We start from the raw sequence: 14,972 nt of genomic DNA, 5'->3' as shown, positions 1-14,972 counted from the left end.
CCTCCGTCCAATATCGTTTGTCATGGTTTCTATTTTTATAGTTAAACTATAAAATCCTTTGACTAACATTTTAAGATATATTTTTTAATTATATTAATAGCAAATAATTATAATTTATAGTATTTTTATATAGTTTTAGAATATCTAATTTTTTTTGTTTAAAATATTGAATTAATATAATCTAATTTACCTTTAAAAATTAGTTAAATTGACTTTCGATAAACGTAATATAATAAATAATTTTAAATAGAGGAAGTAATATATAACTTGGATACATTAAAAACCTGTTTGAATTCATAATATATAGCTTAAATATATCTAATATTGATTCAGATATATTGATATGTAATTTAGATATATTAAAAATAAAAAAATTATTTTTAAAATTAATATAAAAATAATAAAAATAAGTGAAACAAAATGTAGTATTTCTGTAATTCGTTCGGTAGAAGAAACTCGTTTTGCGTGTTCAAAGCGTACAGACAAATGAGTTTATTTATTTACAATTAAAAAATAAAATCATGACTTCTAACTTCTAATTAAGCGTGAACCCAAGAGAATCACAAAATTAATTGTTGAAACTTCATATGATAAATTTTTTTTTAACATTTGATTTAAATTATTCCAATCACAAATTAGCTATCGAAGGGTCTGAATACGGTGGCTCTCACCGTCAGTCAGCAACACCGTACTCCGTTCTCCGTCTCCGTCTCCGTCTCCATCTCCATTACCGGTGAAAATCTGTACAACTACAATCGGTCCCATCTCCTTGTGGTTCGCGTATTATCGGGTTTCCGTTTGTAACTCCGGCTCGATATTTGAACTTCGTTTGAGATTTTTTTTAGGTTGTCCTGCTTTGACTCGACGCAGAGTTGAATATATTGAAATTGGCTATCAAAGGTCCATTCTTTCAAACTTCGCCTTTACTTTGGAATGATATATTGCTACTGTTCTATGCTTAATGTATTGTTTTGGGTAAACATTGATGTATCATTGTCGACAACAAGCATGCTGTATTTTAGTTCATTCTCAAACTGGAAATAAATTTACAAAGAACTATCCTGTGCTGTTGAAGAGAAGTTGGACTATTGAGGTTTAGTTCATAAAGTAGATGAGATTCCATGTAGTTTTAGAAAATGAATTGAAATCTAAATAAAATGCCCACGAGTCTTTACAAAGAATAGTTGTTGTTTCCTCTTGAGTTCACAATTAATGTTGCCTCATCTAGTTATCTGAAGTTTATGTCTATGCCGAACTTGAGGCAGAAATCAAAAGGGAAATGCAGGTATCTAATTTACAAATGGAGCAAAACAACTTGTCTATCTTGTACTAGGTACATTTGGCTAATGATACTATGTGCATTTTGTAAGTGACGGTTGCACATTTTTTCGAATAAGAATATCAGAAGTTCTTGTAGACATTTCCTTCCAACCTTAGACATAAGAAATTTGACAAATCAATTCTAGGAATGCAGCAATATCTTCTGAATTGATAACCCTGAAAAGATTGCATACCTGACTATTCTATTTCTTGGAACTTCAGCTCTACTCTAGCATTTCATCAATTCATTTCGATCTACTTGTAAGTTTTTTGCAAATTCCTTGCCTTTGGATTTGAAGTGTTCAAAATTAACTCTTTGTTCTGTAGCTCTCGCTTTATCCTTGCTTTTCCTGAAAATCAGTCTTTTACAAAGAGTCAATTAGTATCTCCATGAAGAAAATGTTATCTTGAAAAAATTTCTGAACTTTACATTGTCAATTGCTGTGACAAGTATCTGCGCACTATTATTTTCTCTTTTGGATTACATAGTATCCAATCCCTCCTTAAACAAGTAATAGTACAACTGCGTCAACCAGTCATGCCACAATTGGAATCCATTTCTTCCATAAGTACTATGACCTGTCACTATTGTTCGAGGTTGATAGGCTTACTTCTAGAGGGATTGAACTCTACAAACACCCAAATATGATCAAACTTGCCTACTTGATATGCATTATAAATTACTCAAAGAGAAGAAACCCATCTAGGCTTATAATTGGCCTCGTACCTCTAGTCCTCCATCCAATTCCTTTAAACTGTTCGTTGATTTACAAACAAGTTATGCCTATATTAGTAATCTAGGGATTAGTAATGCAATGACTGCATAATGCAGGGATTATGATGTTTGGTTTGCTAAATTACATATTATTATAAAATGTATAATTTTAAATATTTTTTTTTAAATTACTTCAATTTTAGTATTGTGAGGGTTAATTTTGTCATTTTAGCATTTCTAATCCATTACTATCATCCGTGCCCAACTTGTTTGGGACTGAAGCGTTGTAATTCTGATATCCACATTCTTATTTCACATTCTATCCAGCATGAAATAATATGTAAATTCCTGCATAACTTATGCAGGTATTATTTGTGAGGAAAACAAAAAGGAGCAGCCAAATGGTCTATCAATTAATGCTATTTTGTACATTGAATTTAATTATCCTCAAATCCCAACCAAACGTTTTATAAGCTCATGCCGATCAGTTTTATCTGTGGGTATTAGCTCTTCCAAATCCCAAACCAAACGACCCCTTAGATTCTGAACAAACATAAGATATCCTTTGTTTCTATTTATTTTATACTTATTCTAGAATTTAATCATGTGGTGAAATGCTCCGGATTTCAACGTTATTATGATCTATGTCGCTTTGCATTGTTTTGGATTTTAGTTGCTAATATGTTTATTGCTAGAGTTAGTTTTAAAGGGTTTCTTTGTTGAATAACTAGTAAAGTATGATTAAGTTATTAGAATGTGTTAGCAATTCCTCTGTTTGACCAGTTCCTTCATTTGATGAGTACCAGGAGGGCTCTCTCCTCTCTTGCATACCACTACAGTGATAGAACAGAATTAGAAAGAAATGATGCTCTCAGGTTAAATTTCTCTTCATGCTTCTTTAAAAATACACTTTCTAATAGGGCTGACCTCCAGGAGTGTGTCAGCGTATGAGAAGCAATAGACAACTTCTAACTATCATATTATACAAGTGTCATCTTATCCCGATACTAATGGTCGATTTTAGATTTTAAGAGATGTGGGTTGTTCCTCAGTGCAGTGTGCAAAAGAGCATTGGATCTCTACAAAGTGCATATCATCCATAACCCTGAGAGCTCTTCCTAAATCTATAGAAACAAAGGAACAAGCGTAAGGCCCGTGGACGTGCCATTATGATATTACTTTTCCTAAGAGCTATTATTAGCAGCTAAAATTTGTTTAATGTTCTCAAAAAAAATCTACTTATGTCAATTTCTATGGCCCTTCTTATTTAATAATTTGTCTGAGTGGCATAGAGCACATAACATTGTGTCAGTTAATGTAACTGTTTATTTTGTCTTAGCCATAGTTCTGTGTTTTTCAGTGTTCATCATGGCAACTCAGCTTCAACCAAGAGTAATAGGCATTCCCAGAAATCAAGGTAAGTGAAAGTTTGGTTTGGATTAAATGGACATTCTTTGCACTTATATTACTCCCATCTTAAACGGAATTTTTTTTTTGAAAACAAGAAAAAAAAGAGTAAACCTTGTTTTAGAAATAATCTGTAATTTCAGAACATGATAAGTAGGAAATTGTAGGACCTTGAATTCACTTAAGAAAGCATGTGATGTGAAGACCAAGGAGAAATCACCACAACTATTACTTACTCTGTTTGTCCTTTTTAACTTTTTTTCACACAAGCAAAAGAGAGAAGCAAACCAGGACTTGGATAGGAAGCTTACAGCATTTATTCTCGAGTTAAGCCTTGGTTTTTGATTGCTTGCTTTTTCCACTATTTCATTTTTTCTTGAGCTTTTTTAATCTTACTGAGAAAAGTTTTCCTTTTTGACCTTCTCTTATTCTATTTCTTATTACCAATATGTGGAAAGATGCAAATTTGCTGTTGATAGGTGTTTGAAAGTAACTAATTATAATTTTTCCTTAAGATTCTTTTAGAACTGTTACAGATTTCTGGTTGAAGTGCAATATGATAGAAATGATACATCATTCTTTTGCTGAAGCTTCTTTTTTACAGGTTTGTTCGATGTAAAAGTATACACTACAAATAGAGCACGACTGAGGACTTCCTCCAGGAACAGATTTATGTGCACATTAAATCAGTCAGCACATGTCTCGGCTCAAACAGAGCAAAGAGAAAGTAGGAGTTTGGTCAAAATGTGTGGGATTACATCAGCTAGAGATGCTGCTCTTGCAGCAGAAGCGGGAGCCAATTTTATTGGTATGATCATATGGCCTAACTCAAAACGTTCAGTTTCACTTTCCACTGCAAAGGAAATCTCGAAGGTTGCGCGGGAATATGGAGCTCAGCCAGTTGGTGTGTTTGTAGATGATAATGCTGACACAATACTAAGGGCCTCTGATGCAGCAGACCTTGAATTAGTGCAGGTGAGAAACTGTCTATCTATCACCATTATGAATTTCTTGTTTTCAATACTCAAATCCACAACACATTCAAATTGAGCAGCTTCATGGAAATGGATCTCGAGATGCTTTTCCAGTTTTAGTCGGAGAGAAACGTTTAGTATATGTTCTTCATGTTAATGAAGAAGGAGGCCTTATTAACTCTGTTTCAGATGAGGAGTCTTCTCTGGTTGATTGGATTCTAGTGGACAGTGCCAAAGGTGGCAGGTACAGTTCTTCCTTATGTATAAACCTGCCGTTGCCATGAGTGTGTATGTAATCATGCACTCTCTTTTGACTACGCTTAATCCCATCCCATATGGAGCTAATTAACAAAGATGTGATTCCATTTTATTAGAATGATTAAACCCCTTTTATGGATTAATTCGTACCAAAACCTCTCTTTTTTCCAACTTTAGCATGACCGAGCAACTGAATCTAACGAGATGGGAATCAAACCACTAAACTGTGCTGACATACTTCTGCAGTGGCAAAGGGTTCAATTGGGCTCAGTTTAAGCTACCATCAATTAGAAGCAAACATGGATGGCTCTTGGCTGGAGGAATTAACCCGGAGAATGTTTGTGAAGCTCTTTCTGCTCTTAAACCCAATGGAGTGGATGTCAGTAGTGGCATATGTGGACAGGATGGCATCGAAAAGGATGAGTCCCGGATAGTATCATTCATGAATGAAGTGAAATCTTTACGCCTTTAGTTAAATACTGAATAATGGCAAATTCCCTAGTGCATGCAAATTGTTAAATCAACTGCAATATTAGTGCTTGCTGATCCTCCTGTAATTGCTCAGCTGATTAGTGCAAAGCCAGGACTTATATCTCCATGAGAGATGCATCAAGTTTGTATTTGAAAATCAAGTAACATTACATACATTCCTTGTGTAATGGAATCAAAGTATTTTGTCATGTCAGATAACTAGTAAAGTCACGGTCACGTCTTGATTTTGGGCACGTATAGAGGAGCGTGGATGCTCCAATGAGGAGTTACAAGAGATTGACAGTAATAAGTTTGAGGAGAGGTAGATTGAGGAAGAATTGGAGAGAAGTGATTAAACATAATATAATAGATTTTTAGTTCATTGTGGATATGATCCTAGATAGGAAGGCATGGAGGTCGAGACTCGAGAATTATGATAGAGGTTTAGTAGATAGGAGGGCATGGAGGTTGAGATTCAAACTTGATAATCACATATTTGAGGTTCATCAAACTTAGAATAATATCCCTTAAACTTTTTTTTCTTGAGTGCGTTGATTTCATTCACTTTATTATATCTTTTAATAATAAGATGACGTTTGTCTCATTTGATACTTGAATTAGTTGAATAACTTCCACGTGTTCATGTTTACGATTTTTGAAGAATCGTTAATCATCAGAATTTTATTAATATTTGCTTAGTGATTGATTTGGTAGTTGAGAATAAAATATCAAGTGGGAGTGTCACGTGATACTTACCAAGTAGAAGTAGTATTGGATTATTTTTTAATTCGTCTTTAAAAAATGATATATTTATATTTTTAATAACAATTTAATTTTTAAAAATTTATTTTATTTTAATAACATAATTTATAATTAAGATTTATTATTTATTTTTAACCAAAAATTTTAAATATCTTTCTTTCTTACTTTTCGTTTATTCAAACTAATTCATATAATTAAAAATAGAAAGGGAACTATTATTTTTTTAGGACAGATTATGACAGAGCAATAATTCATTACAATAAATAAGAAAGTAAACTGAAAACGACCCAAAATAAAGAGAAAAAGAAAGCGTGGGCTTTGGCTGCGTGAGATTATGACAATTGAAATTGATAATAACATATGATAATAGATTGACAATCAGGCATTCAGGAACTTTAAGTTTAAATATGAATATTATATTTATTTGAAAATTTTATTTAATATGTTTAATTTGTTAAAAATTAAAATTCCTTCGCGCATAAATTTTAAACTCTAACTTTCATCTTTGTAATTCAAAGCAAGCAATATACCTTACAATTCACCTATTATCAAAAGTTACAATAAAAAAATAGTAAATGTATCTTTTGTTTTTAAAAATAGAAACTTGAAATTTCAACTCTATAAATAAGATTATTTTCGTTAAATAATATTTTGTTGTTACCATATTTTTAATATTATTTTTTTTAATCTCAGATCTACTCATGAATATCAAAGTTTTAAAATATTGCCCTTACAGTAATGGTGGAAGCCACACACAGATATATTAGACTTTTTTTCTTTCAATTAGTTAAGGGTATATATGAACTTTTAAAATGGTTTAATGAGGTGTATTTAACCTTCCCAACTTTTAATTCTTCTTCTTCTTTTTAAAACAAATTAATCAGTCAAGTGTGTACTATAAATTATTGTATTTGCTAATAAATTATATAAAATTTATTTTTGTCTAACAATGAAATACATATAATCATTTATGACCTATTTTTTCCTTGATTTTGATTAAAAGTTGGAGAAAAGAGCATTCAAATAATTTAAAGGTAAAGTTGACCCTTTTTAAGAAAACATACTTTTGGGGTTGTAGGGTATACTTGAATTAATTGATCAATAACGAAGATAGTGTTTATCCCAAAAAGTAATAAAAGGGTTGAATTAACCTATTAGGAATCATTTGAAAATATATATTTGACGTTTATAAAACGTTTTAATTTTAATTTTAAAAGATAAAAAAGTAAAATTTTATTATTATAATTAAAGATGTTCTAATTTTATAAGAAAAAAATAGGACCTAAAAATTTGACAAAAAGAAAAAAGAAGAAGAGAAAAGTCTAAGGGCCCGTTTGGCGTTTGGAAAAAATTTGGCAAATAATGTTTGTCCATACAATTTGTCATTATTTGACAAATATTTTTGGCAAATATCTCAAATTTCCAAATACTAGTTTTTTCTAGTATTTGGGCCAAATATCATTATTTGAGATATTTTAAAAATTAAAATTTTACCCCAATCTTTTATCTTTTACAAAAACACCCTCTCTAGTATTTGCTTGCGTTGTATTACATCATTTTTTACGTGAACACCAAAATAGTGATAAAATATTTAGTGAATATTAAATAATGATATGATTGTTGATGAAAATTATTAAAAATTGGCTTTAGGTAACAAAGTCATGTACTTTATCTACTTCACGATGTATGGAATAATTCTTGTTGCACTCACTCCAATTGCTTCAGTGTCATGGACATTATTTGTTATTGTTGTAACTAACATTCAATTGACTTGTAATACAAACTTTTAGTTAGTTTTGATAGTTTTTAAAACTTGTGTGTATAAATCATATTTTTCTAAAAAGGTGAAATATATTTGCCAAATTTTATGGCCAAACACATGGTGAAATTTCACCCAAATTTTTACTCAAATAATATTTGACAAGAATATTTGGAAATCTATCACAAACGCTAGCTAAAAAGATATTTCTCATCCAAATTGTTATAACGATACTCTTATTTAAATAGAAAACTTTTTATTTAAAACTATTTAATTATAATATTATAAATAATAACGTATTCACCTTAGATCACTTTAATATATACTATTAAAAGATATCGAATAAATGATCTTTATCAAAGTTCAGTATTGTTACGAAATTCAGATTTGCGCCTGGGATTTGCCAAATGATAATCGGAGCAGTAGCATTGCCATCAACAGTAACTCATCACAACCAGCTTCTCTGGTTCCAATTTGACAAGTATTTCTTTGATTGTTACCAATAAATCAGTAATCATCGCTATCGCCGTTGTTCAAATCGACAGCTAACTTGGACGAAATATAAAATTTCTTTGTGAGTACAGTTTTACTGTTTTTTTATGTCTACTGGTGCAATTTTGCCATTTTTCTTCGATTAGATACAAGTCCGACGAACTGAGCCGATTTAGGGATCGCCTGTCCCGGTTTGCCCAAGTTTATTTTTCTCTAAAAGTGTTTTCTCCTTTTAAAAAAGTAGAGTTGTTTGACTTCATACACCCACTCAATTTGATTGGAGTTGGTAGGCCTTTGAATAATAATTGATGAAAAATATCAATGTATGTGCTATCTTCAAAAAAATCTTCACTAGGTTCCACATTTCACGGCCCTCTCAAAAAGGAAAACATACATAAAAATGTGTAATCAACTAATAATTGATTCAATTGAAAAAGACATAAATATATCTCACTGTGCTGTTGTCTTTAAGCTAGTTTTATATTCCTATAGCTAGCAGCAAATGCACATGCTTTTTTTTTTTTTTTTCAATTTTCTTATGAACACATGCTTTACATGAACAATGTTAATCTACTTATTGATCCCTTACCTACCAACACATGCACCAGTACAATTTACAAGTAGTTTTAAGTTATATACAATATCAATGTAAATAATTTCCATACTACCAAGTATAATTAAGTGATTTGATTATGGAAATATCGTATTGAGTTGTTAGTGAATAGAACTTCTTAAACTTGAAATAAATTATGGTTATTTCAAAACAGTTGACTGAATCAATGAGTATCACATCAATGAAATCGAGTCATTATATGGAAAAAGTATCACCAAGCTTCCAATTGCTCAAATTATTTTAGTCACCAGCTGTATATGGGGACAAGCAATAAATATTGTGAGTAGCTCAGTTCATTGAAATATAATAACTAGAAAATACTTTTAAATTTTAAAAAAAATCCTCACCTACCGTCTACCGTCCTCTTCTTTCTTAAACAATTATATTATTCTCATTTCTGAAATCTGAACAATAGTTAACTGTTCCCACAATTTTTCATCATATCATGGCATTGACTGATAGGGAATCTCATTAAAAGATGCCTTGTCTAAAAAAGTAGTATCTAGTATAGATATAGATATATTGAAGTGCCTCAAAATTATTTCATGGTTGATGTTACTGAAAAATGAGAGTAAAAGGAACCTATCTTCTCTTTTTTCTTTTTCTGATCTTAGCTGGTTTATCATCTCAAGTTTATAGTATTTCTAGTGATTTTTCAATATTAAACAGATCAAATGAGTTCATATCAGATGAAAGTGTTTTCCAACTTTTCCAAGAATGGAAACAGAAGCATGGGAAAGTTTACAAGGATGAGAAAGAGGAAGAAATGAGGTTGGAGAAGTTTAGATGGAATGTGAAGTATATAGTGGAAAAGAACTCAGAAAGGAAGTCAGCTTCAGAACATTTCGTTGGTCTGACCAATTTTGCTGATATGAGCAATGAAGAGTTCAGGGAAGTTCATGGTTCAAAGATAAAGATACCCTTTAACAAGAGAAATATTATTCAGATGAAGAATGTGGAAGAAAAACCAACTTCAATTTCTTGTGATGCTCCTCGTTCGAGGGATTGGAGGAAACACGGCGCTGTCACTGAGGTCAAGAACCAAGAACGATGTGGTAAGCTCACTTATGCTCTTTTATCCTTTTCAATTGATCATGTTAGTATGTTACCAATAGCTAGATGTTGTCTTTTCTGTCTGCCTGTCAGTTGGCCTGAATACTTGAATAGTAAAGGTTGGGAATAGAGTTTCTGCTTCACTTTTTTCTTTAAGTCTGTTACAGTTTTAGTATTACCTTGTTGCTTATTGAATTGAGGTTGCCATGTACTTCTATTTAGTAGATCGCTGGATAGTAAAAAAGGAAGTTGAACGATTTGAAAATTCAATTGACAGGAATAAAAAGGGTAACTCAGCGGATAACTCTGTTTCTCTCATATTATAGCACATAAGGGTGCAGTTGTTTCTTTAATTTGATTTGCTAATGATGGAATTTAGAAACAAACACCGATAACTAGGTTCCACTTGGAAGATGTGCTATTGGATCTTCCTTCGGTCCACTTATGTAACACAGAATGGGAAAATGGAGATATGAATACCTTCTTTTAAGCATCAAGCTTGACTATATTCTTGCGCAGGATCCAACCAAAATAATTTTTTTCTGCTTTGTTTTAGAGAAATATTTCTTCATTTATATATCCTGGTTTTTGGAGCGGTTCGTGTACTTATACTTTGTGGTGGTTTATAAATAGCACTGGAGGCCACATTTAAGTCAACTGACTTACACTGGGTACATGTTTCATATCTGGGCAGCTTCTATGCATTATGTTGCTTGACATAAGTAGTGTCAAAGGCAGAATAGGCAATCTGCTAATTGAGCTAATTTACAGTCTAATTGCAATATGTTACTATGGGTGTTTCCTGCTTGCAACTTCGTGACAAATAAGGAGCAATCCAGATGATCCTTGGTCATTAAATCTATTTTAGTGGAGTAATTACCTTGATTTCTACTAAACATCTGCAGGAGCTTGCTGGGCATTTTCAGCTTGTGGAGCCGTGGAGGGAATAAATGCAATAATTACTGGTGAACTTATTAGCCTTTCTGTCCAAGAACTTGTCAACTGTGATAATTCAACCAATACTGGCTGTTATGGTGGATATATGGACCATGCTTTTGAGTGGGTGATCAGTAATGGCGGCATTGCTTCAGAACTTGATTACCCGTACACATCCTCTCAAGGCGCATGCAAGATCACCAAGGCATATGACAGATCAATTTCATATCAAATCTTATGTTCATTTTCAAAATAATATCCTTCTTTAAAAGAAAATCGTTGATCAGTGTTCCTCAACAGGTGAACCACAAGGTTGTAACAATTGATGGATACCGAGATGTTCCGCAGGAGGAAACAGCCCTTCTTTGTGCTGTTGCTCAACAACCTGTCAGTGTTGGCATCGATGGAACGAATGTTGATTTTCAGCTGTATAGAGGGGTACTCTTTATCTGTTACTCCTTTTTCACACATTTTTTTTGACCTTTCTTCTCTCAAGAATTCCAAAATGACGTTCACTTTGTTCTTTTGTATTATGGAAACATGCAGGGAATCTATGATGGAAGTTGCTCTAGTAGTCCAGATGACTTGAACCACGGAGTACTAATAGTAGGATATGGTTCCGAAGGAGAAGATGACTACTGGATAATTAAGAACTCATGGGGAACATCATGGGGAGTGGAGGGATATGGATATATAAGAAGAAACAGTGATTTGCCATATGGTGTTTGTGCCATTAATTCATTGGCTTCTTATCCTACGAAGGAATTATCTTTTGAACTATCTCCTTATCCATCTCCGGCTGTTCAACCACCTCCACCACCATTCCCTCTGCCCTCTCCCCCATCTTCAGCCGTTCCACCACCTTCTCCATCCCCTTATCCCCCTCCACCACCTTCTGCATCATCTCCCTCTCCGTCCCCTTCACCACCTTCCGAGCCATCTCCTTATCCATCTCCAGCCATTCCGCCATCTACTCCACCATCCTCTCCACCTCCTTCTGCACCATTTCCTTATCCGTCTCCGATCGTTCCACCACCTCCTCCACCATCCCCTCCGTTATCTCCAGACGTTCCACTATTCCCTCCACCCCCATCCCCTCAGCCACCTTTTGCACCATATCCTTATCCATCTCCAACTGTTCCACCATCTCCTCCACCATCCCCTCCGTCGCATCCTCCACCCTCACCTTACCCGTTTCCAGCTGTTCCACCACCTCCTTCACCATTGCCTCCACTACCTCCTTCACCTTCCCCTCCGCCCCCTCCACCACCTCCTCCTCCATCACCTCCTCCGCCATCCCCTTCGCCCCCTCCGCCTCCTCCATCACCTCCTCCACCATCCTCTTCGCCCCCTCCATCACCTCCTCTGCCATCCCATTCGCCTCCTCCGCCTCCTCCATCACCTCCTCCACCATCCCCTTCACCCCCTCCCCCTCCTCCGCCTCCTCCATCACCTCCTCCGCCATCCCCTTCGCCCCCGCCACCATCTCCACCACCCCCTTCACCCTCCCCACCACCACCTCCTCCACCGTCCCCTCCACCACCTCCGCCATCCCCACCACCCCCTTCGCCCTCCCCACCACCTCCTCCACCGTCCCCTCCTCCACCTCCTCCGCCATCCCCTCCACCCCCTCCACCATCTCCACCACCCCCTTCGCCCCCTCCACCCTCCCCACCACCTCCTCCACCACCACCTCCGCCATCCCCTCCACCATCTCCACCACCCCCTTCACCCCCTCCACCCTCCCCACCACCTCCTCCACCATCCCCTCCACCACCTCCTCCGCCATCCCCTCCCCCCCCTCCACCACCTTATCCTAAGCCAAGTGAATGTGGAGACTGGTATTATTGTCCTGAATATGAAACATGTTGTTGTGAGTTGTATTTCTTTGGCATATGCTTCCGTCATCAGTGTTGTCCTTATGAGAATGGTGTTTGCTGTCATGGATCAGACTATTGCTGCCCATCTGAATTTCCCATTTGTGATGTTTATGAAGGCCTCTGTTTCAAGGTAATAGTACTTATCTGATGCTTTGTAACATCCAAACTATAATACGCAAATTTATTCCTTTTGTTGGAGTCATCAAAATCATTAGAAAGAAAATTCTAATAATTCCATTGGCTTATTCCACCTCTATCTTCTTATTTTTATTCTCCATCAAACTTTGGTAAAAGTTAGTCATCTCTTATACCCCAATATTGTGAAGCGACTTCATGCAAATCCTTATCAACATCTGTAGGGCTCGAATTTGCACCATTTAAGCAAGAGAGTAATAGTGGTACTTCGGAGTGAGAAAATATTTGGGAGGAATATGATCCTGGAATTAGGACCTGTTTTTCCCCTATTTGGGAAGCTAAGGCCTAAATACCTGGAAATTGTAAGTCCTACACATCATCTGTATCCCAAAATTTTGCTAGAGCATCTGCTATTCCCCTCTCTGCCTGTTTGTATCTGTTCATGACCAAAATCTCCTAAACGAGAGCCCTTCAATCTTCCAAAGGGAGCACTTACTAGAGAGAAAGCTACAATCCCAAGGGAGTTAAATGCCAGAGAACTTATAGGGTAGATCACTCTTGATATTTTGCTTGTATCAAAAAGCTGAGAGTTTAATCAAACACACAAGGTTAAGAATAAAATAAATTCTGTTGAATACCTTTATATTATTTTCTTTCATACTTCTTTTCCTTATTGCAGAGGTTTGATGATGTTGTGGGAGTTGCAGCAAAGAAGAGAAGAATGGCCCAATACAAGTTACCATGGAGTACAAGCAGTAAAGAAACAAAGGAGATGGGCCAAACTCTGAAATGGAAGAGGAAGCATGTTGCCCCAATGTTCTGAGTTAAATAATTGTTATCAGGACATTCGGAATCTTGAAGAATAAATGTAATTGTGGTTCTAACACCAAGAATTTTGATGAATAAAACTTCTTAGTGAAACCACAAGTACAACTCCTTAATGAATCTTGCTTGTGCAAACATATGAATTTCGTGAGATACAGAACTAGAAAGAGGTTATGTAGCCCGAAAATTCGACCTGCCACACGCATTATGCCAGCAGCTGCACTATACCTTCTGGTGAAGGTGGTTTTGGCTGTCTTCCAACCATTTTCGTTTTAATACTTGAAAGAAAATGGTGTCTGTGGTGGAAGATACAAAAATTTATAGAGGTGAATCGTAATTGTTTCTGGCTTCGGGCAGAGGAAACATCTGAGTGATTAGATTGCATGATGTATATACATATTATTTTCAGTATATTTGATGGCTAGCATGATCTTCAAATCCATCAACACTTGGCATGAGTTTAAGAAGAAGACTATGTCATTTGAGTTTTATATTGTGTACATTCTTGAAAATATTTGTGGAATAATAAACTTGCATGATGATTGCCTAACTCTGGAGTTCCTCCAAATTCAGATTGACTTGTTACTTAATTGATATGACATTATAATCATATGGGAAGGGGGAAAAAATTCTTTAACTACTACTGTTTCATACACATATCTCATAATATTTTTCACTAAAATAGTATATGCAGTTTCTTATGCTGTGACATACTCTGACAGTACAACTTTTTTCAATTTTTGGTGTGTCCAGTTTTATTTTAAAGGACTTATATCTTAGAAAATATGGCATCTCACGTAATTTGCTTTGCATAATCTATTGATCTAACGAGCTCTCTCTATGACAACGACCAACGTCATTTTGTTTCAATATTGTTTAATTGTTATAATAAAATGTTGTTATAGACAGTGGCGGAGCCACGATTTCATAAAGGGTGTCCAAGTCCTAAAGTGAATCTGTTTTTCTTAAAAAGTGAAAAATTGCTACTAGTGAAATTCGAATACACAAATACTTTAAATTTGTGTATCTTTACTCTTTTAAGGCGTCTAAAACCACTAGATTACGTCATATTATTGTGTCAAGGGTGTTCAAAATATATTATTTAGCCACTCAATCTATTATTTTACTTAAATATACGATATAATATTCCGACGAAGTCCCTGACACAAGTGTGGCTACGCCACAGGTTATAGAGACATATAATGTAACACGAATTATAGTTGCATAGAAAAAATAACTGTTATAGAGAAATTTAATTTGTAAAATAAATTAGATTGAGTTTTGTGATATAATATTACCAAACTGATCAAATGTAATACTATCGTAACACTACATTAAATTTTGTCAGCTTACCCCAATAACCTTGCAGAGA

The 14,972-nt window shown here is 34.8% G+C and overlaps 2 protein-coding genes across 6 annotated transcripts; both read left to right on the top strand.

Moving 5' to 3' along the window:
• Window positions 1-463: 463 nt before the first annotated feature.
• LOC101251841 (N-(5'-phosphoribosyl)anthranilate isomerase 1, chloroplastic) lies at window positions 464-5,359 on the top strand. 4 transcript variants are annotated; one of them, XM_026029371.2, is made up of 6 exons: window positions 524-2,910; window positions 3,093-3,181; window positions 3,396-3,452; window positions 4,047-4,417; window positions 4,497-4,660; window positions 4,921-5,359. In XM_026029371.2, the coding sequence occupies exons 3-6, from the start codon at window positions 3,404-3,406 to the stop codon at window positions 5,144-5,146; spliced, it is 810 nt and encodes a 269-aa protein (XP_025885156.1). In that variant the 5' UTR covers window positions 524-2,910; window positions 3,093-3,181; window positions 3,396-3,403; the 3' UTR covers window positions 5,147-5,359. The 4 variants fall into 4 exon arrangements, with proteins under 4 accessions (XP_004233058.1, XP_025885156.1, XP_019067837.1 ...); XM_069293624.1 differs by having other exon boundaries at window positions 2,847-2,910; window positions 3,088-3,181; XM_004233010.4 differs by lacking the exon at window positions 3,093-3,181 and having other exon boundaries at window positions 464-900.
• A 2,671-nt stretch (window positions 5,360-8,030) lies between these two features.
• Window positions 8,031-13,702, top strand: LOC104646036 (uncharacterized). Of its 2 annotated transcripts, XM_069293623.1 has the most exons (6): window positions 8,031-8,240; window positions 9,441-9,826; window positions 10,730-10,965; window positions 11,061-11,198; window positions 11,307-12,770; window positions 13,455-13,702. In XM_069293623.1, exons 2-6 carry the CDS (start codon window positions 9,538-9,540, stop codon window positions 13,596-13,598), a joined length of 2,271 nt encoding a protein of 756 aa, XP_069149724.1. In that variant the 5' UTR covers window positions 8,031-8,240; window positions 9,441-9,537; the 3' UTR covers window positions 13,599-13,702. The 2 variants fall into 2 exon arrangements, with proteins under 2 accessions (XP_069149724.1, XP_069149723.1); XM_069293622.1 differs by lacking the exon at window positions 8,031-8,240 and having other exon boundaries at window positions 9,094-9,826.
• The last annotated feature ends 1,270 nt before the right edge of the window (window positions 13,703-14,972 follow it).

Source organism: Solanum lycopersicum, chromosome 2 (genome assembly GCF_036512215.1).
Source record: "Solanum lycopersicum chromosome 2, SLM_r2.1".
Classification (NCBI taxonomy): Eukaryota; Viridiplantae; Streptophyta; class Magnoliopsida; order Solanales; family Solanaceae; genus Solanum; species Solanum lycopersicum.
The sequence above is the reverse complement of the archived record's forward strand: the minus strand, read 5'-3'. Positions and strand labels throughout refer to the sequence as shown.